Source organism: Callospermophilus lateralis, chromosome 10, assembly GCF_048772815.1.
Source record: "Callospermophilus lateralis isolate mCalLat2 chromosome 10, mCalLat2.hap1, whole genome shotgun sequence".
Classification (NCBI taxonomy): domain Eukaryota; kingdom Metazoa; phylum Chordata; class Mammalia; order Rodentia; family Sciuridae; genus Callospermophilus; species Callospermophilus lateralis.
This window is the reverse complement of record NC_135314.1, coordinates 129,672,667-129,678,706: the sequence shown is the minus strand read 5'-3', so window position 1 is coordinate 129,678,706 and position 6,040 is coordinate 129,672,667. Positions and strand designations below refer to the sequence as shown.

The window sequence follows — 6,040 nt, the reverse complement described above, 5'->3', positions numbered from 1 at the left end:
CCTGGTTGCCTTTTTCTTTGGTCTCTTGGCACCTTCTACCTTTGGTGGCTTGTTCCCATATATTTATACTATACTAGGGTTTTTCTTAAAGTCATGGTAGTGCCCCAGGCTTAGCTATGGCCCTAAAAGCTGAGCTTACTCCTTTCCCTGATTGACCTGTCCTGCCTCCATGACCATGGGACAGAGGAGAGAGGGATGACTTTAAGTACATAGCTGTGGTCAGAAAGGAAGTCTGCAGATTATCAACAGTAATGACCCCTGCTCAGTTCCAAAGACCAAGGATTCTGCTTCACTGAACCCCCAGGGTAGCCCTTGGGACATAGGTCACACTAAAGATGCACAATCTGAAGCTCCACTTCAATAGGGTGGCCTAACTGGAGCTTGGAGATGGAGTCAACTCAGTGATGTCTAGCTGAAGCCCCTGACCTGGAGTTTCTTGAGGTTGGGGGTCTGGCCTTTCTCTCACCCTCAATTGGAGCCGATTATTTTCACTACACCACCTATCTGGGGCATTTGGACAGAGGTCTTGCTTTGCAAGTCATCAGCCACCTTCAGCACACAAAACCTGCTCCTACTTCCCTGCATTTTACTCCCTGGCACCGGGCAGGTGGCTACCCACAGAGCTAGCATACATTCTTGGTTGGATATTCTAAATAAACTAGGTTTAAGTGCTACCACCTGGCACTGAAAAAACTTCCTGAGGTTGACATGGACCACCTGGGTTCAAATGCTACCTCCAGCCTTTCTTAGCCACCTATGTAACTCTACTTCAGGGGTAGTGAGACAAATCACCCATAGGCAGCCAGGAAAAGTAGAGAGAAGACTGGGGGATCAAGCTTCCCATGACAGCTGGTCCCAGCTGTGAGAACAGCCCCTAGACACAAACAATTGCAAAAGGTACTTTCTCTTTTGCCAACAGGCCCTCACCCCCACCCTTGTGCTAATGAAGGATTAGAAATCACTTTTCTCCAAATTTTTCTGAAGATGACAAAATATGTTGATTGGCCCTCTTTCTGAATCTTATATCCCACCAGTTACCAATAGGAACAGATCTAGGCCCATAAAACACCAACAAATACCCTTCACTTGGGATCCCTCCCTCAGGAGCTCTATTACTGTGTGTGTGTGTGTGTGTGTGTGTGTGTGTGAGAGAGAGAGAGAGAGAGAGAGAGAGAGAGAGAGAGAGAGAGAGAGAGATTATTGTTTTTGGGCTGGGGATATGGCTCAAGCGGTAGTACACTCACCTAGCATGTGCTGGGTGCTGGGTTCGATCCTCAGTATCACATAAAAATAAAATAAAGATGTTGTGCCACCAAAAACTAAAAAATAAATATTAAAAAATTCTCTCTTGGGGCTGGGGATGTGGCTCAAGTGGTAGCACGCTCGCTTAGCATGCGTGAGGCACTGGGTTAGATTCTCAGCACCACATTGAAACAAAATAAAGATATTGTGTTCACCTAAAACTAAAAAATAAATATTAAAAAAAAATTCTCATTAAAAAAAAGTTTATTAAATTTACAAATAATCCCAACACAACACTTATTTCTAGCTATAGGTGACAAAAGATGTTACAGCAGGGATCCTGATGTCTACATAGAAATGGAATCATTGGTCACCATCATTTCAAGCACAAGAATCAGCTTACTTTTTGCCGGATTTCTTAATTCCACTTGTGGCCAGGGGGCCCTTTCCCGCACTTTTAGCTTCTAAAGTTTCTTCTGCTCCTTTTTTGTTTGTCTGAAAGCCTTATCTCATCCATCTCCTTGGCCTGCTTCTTAGGTTGTTTCAGGGGCTGCTTCTTGCCACCTTCCCAGCAGGACATGGCGCCTATTACTCTTAATTAAACCCTGTTACTTCACTTTCATTCTCACAATCATGAATTTCGTTCCTTGAATTCACAAGACAAAGAACCCACCTGACATCCATGCTCCATATAACAGAGAGGACATGTCCCAGGCTGCACCCATGACTCTTGACAATAAAATGGGGTACTGTTGTACCCCATCTGAGTCTCCAAAGTGACCAAGGTTGGGCTATGCTTTTTTTTAATGTTTATATGTGGTTCAGGTTGAACCAAGGGGCACTCCACCACTAAGATCTTACTAAATTGCTGAGGCTGGCTTCAACTTTTTTTTTTTTTTTGAGAGAGAGAATTTTAATATTTATTTTTTTTTAGTTTTTGGCAGACACAGCATCTTTTTAAGTGGTGCTGAGGATGGAACCCGGGCCGCACACATGCCAGGCAAGCGTGCTACTGCTTGAGTCACATCCCCAGCCCTTCAACTGGTTTTGAAGACGAAATGTACACAATCACAGCCTCTGGGACAGGAGTCCCCTCCTTTGCTAGCAAAGCAAAACTTCTTTGTCCTTCTCCCCTCTCCCCAGAAAAAAAAAAAAAAAGTATAAGTGGCTTTACTTGATACTATTTTTTTTTTATACCAGGGATTGATCCTAGGGTCATGAACCAAGTCAGCCTTTGAGAAACAGTGTGTTGCTAAATCTTTCGGGCACTAAGTTGCTGAGGTTGGTTCAGAACTTGAGATCCTTCTAGTTTCAGGATTCTAAGTGGCTGAGATTACAGTTATGCACTACTACACATGACCCAAATGGTACCTTCTATAAGAAGCCTCTGGAGATGTTCATTACAACTACTTATTCCCCTAACTTCTCTGAGGATTAAGACCCTGCAGGCAGATAATCGGTCACAATGGCACACACCTGTAATCCCAGCAGCTCAGGAGGCTGAGGTAGTCTCAGCACCTTAGTGAGACACTAAATAACTCAGCAAGACCCTGTCCTTAAATAAAATATTAAAAAGGGCTGGTACCAAAAAAAAAACCTAAACAAAACAAAAAGCCAGCTCAAGTAGAGAATTCTTCAGTGGGGCCCGTTCCAGACTCCTTCCTTTCTTTATCAGCTTACCCAACTAGGCAAAGAGGTGTCCTACCTGCGCTGAAGCTCTGGCCATTTCCTGACTGACCCACATTCCACCATCCACAGAAGGCTCAAGTCTGTTCCCATACCAAAGAAGGCAGCAATCCCAACCAACCCCAGGACAACAGACACAGGCTAAAAGATCCTGCCTCTGGATTTATTTGTACAAATAGCACAGGAGGACACCAGTTCCCATAGACAGAGGCTCAGGGGTCACACCAGTCCTTCTGTCCTCATACCCAGAGGATTTTATTATGGAGCCTTTGCAGGGACCTGGGCACCCTTGGGGGCCTGGGTACCCTTGGGAACAGGAGCTGGAGCCGGAGTTGGAGCTGCAGCTGGAGCCGGAGCCGGAGCCGATGCTGGAGCTGGAGTTGCAGCCTGGGTCTTGGCTTGGGCTTTGGCCTTTGGCCGGCTGAGCCTGCGTTCCCTGGCCATGTGGGCACGAGCACGCTTCGCATGCTTGGGATGGGCTAGCAAGGCGAGGCGATCAAGCTTGCGGCTGGCACCCTTTGGCATCTTGGGCTTAACTTCCTTAGGTTTTGCAAGGGCCTTGATAGCCTCGGCACGTGCACTCATGGCCTTGGCGTTGTTTGCCTGCATTTTTTTCAGGCCCTTCTTATTGTGCTTCTTGGCAAAACGCATATTTCTCAGGAACTTGGGGTCTACCTGGAAAGTAGGAGAGGTATAAGTGGCAGCATATAAAGTCCCCAAGTCATGCCTTGGTGTCTTCTTCTATAAGGGTGGCAGGCACTCTAAAGATAGCATCAAATCAACCTTAAATATGGAAATAGCCAATCCTTTAACCACCACCCACCCTCAAGGAGCCAATATTCCACCTGGCTAATGGTGTGCAGTCACATTTTCAAGGCCACACCTCCAGAGCCTAGTAGAGCTAACAGACAAATGTGAATGCTGATAGAAGGAACAAAGGAAAGCTGACCTCTCTGCCAAAGTTGTAAGGAATGAATTTCCTACAGGAGTTCAGCTAAACCACCCACACACCTTGACAACCCCTCAGGGATACCCCCACCCTTTCCCCTTTAAAGGAAGCTATCAAATAACAAGCCTAGTCAAACAGATTCACACCAAAGATCAGAGAGCAAGAGTACTGGGGAGGAACAGAGTAGGGAGAGGCTCAGCTCTCCCCTAGAACTTCCTGGCAAAGGGAGTCAAACTGTCCCTAAGCATAATACTTGATCAGATAAAGATCATAAAGGACGAACACAGTGGCACAAGCCCGTAATTCCAGCAGCTTGGGAGGCTGAGACGGGAGGATGGCATCGAAAGTTCGAAGCCAGCCTCAGCAAAAAGTAAAGTGCTAAGCAACTCAGTGAGACCCTGTCTGTAAATAAAATACAAAAAAGGGCTGGGAATGTGGCTCAGTGTTCAAGTGCCCCTGAGTTCAATCCTGGGTATCTCCCCAATAAAAGATCATGGAAGAGGATCTTAAGGTACCCACTACAGGCAGGACTCCTTCCCCTAAGGGCTCTGGCTGGGAAAAGGAAATCGCCATTGTACCCTCAGGATGCAGGTTACATGGAGGGCTGGGAAAGCCAAGGAAAACTTTATTAGGTCTGGCATATAGAGAACGAAATTGTGTCCTTAACAGGGCAGGAAATTCAAGGGACAATTAACAACAGTACTTAGGCAGAGGCTGAATTGGAGGTGTGGGGAGGGTACTACACAAAAAGGTCCTGGACATGCACCTGGAGCGGGGAAGGGACATTTTATGTTATTCAATGCATATACTTACCCCCTTAAGAGATTCATATCTTTGTGATCGGGGTTTCTTGATGCCATTTCTGTGCCATTTTCGGGCTGGGCGTGGTGAGGAAGAAAGAAATTAGAGCAGAAATTTTCTCTAATATCGCTACTCAGTATCAAAGCTGGCAGGCTTGGGAAAACCATTATGTCCCAGAGCAGATCTTCTTGAGAACTGAAAAACTCCTTACCACTGAATACAAAGTACCCTGGGTTTCTCAACTGGATACTTGGCTCCAAAACGTATAATCTCAAAACACTAATAACAAAATAAGCTCCAGAATGGTAAACCCTCACTGTGCTCTAGTATCTCCAAACCAATCTTTGCCAGGGTATGGGGAAGAGAGCTGGGGCCAAGAAACTTACACTGGTTGTGTGTGGTGTGGTTCTTAGACTTGGCCATGTCTGCACCTACAGGAAAAGAGCAGAGTTAAGGGGGGATAATATATTGACCAAACTACATTATTATAAAGTGTGCATGTGCGAACACGTAACAACGAATCCCACTATTACGTGTAATTATAATACACCAATAAAAAAACACAAGGGAGAAAAGTAGCATTAAGGACTGGGGGAGGAAGGGCCTCTCCGGGATGGGCCACCTCTGCTGTCCTGATCTGATGGAACATGAGGGTGCAATACAGACGCATTATATTTGCGACTTCCACCAGTATGGATTCACTTAACACGACCCAAAGTCAGTTCCTGCCTACCAAACCCAGGTAATGATACCTTGAAACCAACTCCCCGCACTCAAAACATTGAGCTCCCCGACCAATTCCGAGGTCCTCCCTCAGCCATCCACCTCTTGAGCAACACCCCCACCCTGTAGTTTTCACTCTCCACAGCCACAGAATCGATCCCCCTGGCTTCCCCGTGGCCGGCACCCCAAGCTCCGCGCCCCACGTCCGCCCGTAAGCCGCGGATGGCACCAGATGCCGCGCAGACAACACACCGCGAGACGCCGCTCCCGGAGCGGTTGAGACCGGAAGAGGAAGAGAAAGGTCTCGGCGCAAACCCGAGGAATGGGGCCGACCACACCGGAAGGTACTACTGGAAAAAGGTTCCCCGCGGCATCAGGAAGGAAAGTTCCGAGGCCCGGAAGGGCCCCAGCTCGAGGGAGAGGCGGTGCTACGAGTCTTGTCCCGCCTCCCTCCGTCGGTCTCCACCCATTTTCCTTTGCCTTCAGTTCTTCCAGGACCTGCCTCTTGGCAGTTGGTTTCCTTAAAGATCATGGAGTGCTGGATGTTAGGGAGTGACAGGAGATCTGTGTCTGGCCCCTGCTTAGAGAATAGACTGAGGCAGACAGAGGGGAGGAGGAAGAGTGAGAAAGAGGCTTGGG

At 47.3% G+C, this 6,040-nt stretch overlaps 1 protein-coding gene and 1 pseudogene across 2 annotated transcripts; both read right to left on the bottom strand.

Annotated features, from left to right (window-relative positions):
* Positions 1 to 1,488: 1,488 nt before the first annotated feature.
* On the bottom strand, positions 1,489 to 2,981 carry LOC143408617 (translation machinery-associated protein 7 pseudogene; annotated as a pseudogene).
* Positions 2,982 to 3,077: 96 nt separating this feature from the next.
* On the bottom strand, positions 3,078 to 5,739 carry Rpl29 (ribosomal protein L29). Of its 2 annotated transcripts, none has more exons than XM_076868504.1 (4): positions 5,654 to 5,739; positions 5,065 to 5,109; positions 4,691 to 4,755; positions 3,078 to 3,603 (listed from the first exon to the last, which is right to left on the bottom strand). In XM_076868504.1, the coding sequence occupies exons 2-4, from the start codon at positions 5,099 to 5,101 to the stop codon at positions 3,187 to 3,189; spliced, it is 519 nt and encodes a 172-aa protein (XP_076724619.1). In that variant the 5' UTR covers positions 5,102 to 5,109; positions 5,654 to 5,739; the 3' UTR covers positions 3,078 to 3,186. The 2 variants fall into 2 exon arrangements, with proteins under 2 accessions (XP_076724619.1, XP_076724620.1); XM_076868505.1 differs by lacking the exon at positions 5,654 to 5,739 and adding an exon at positions 5,524 to 5,600.
* Positions 5,740 to 6,040: the final 301 nt, after the last annotated feature.

Coding starts and splice junctions, on each gene's coding strand:
- Rpl29 (XM_076868504.1), bottom strand. CDS start 5,101: ATGGCCAAGTCTAAGAACCACACCACACACAACCAGT. Junction 4,756..5,064: donor CCACACCACACACAACCAGT/GTAAGTTTCTTG, acceptor CACCACGCCCAG/CCCGAAAATGGCACAGAAAT. Junction 3,604..4,690: donor GATATGAATCTCTTAAGGGG/GTAAGTATATGC, acceptor CCTACTTTCCAG/GTAGACCCCAAGTTCCTGAG.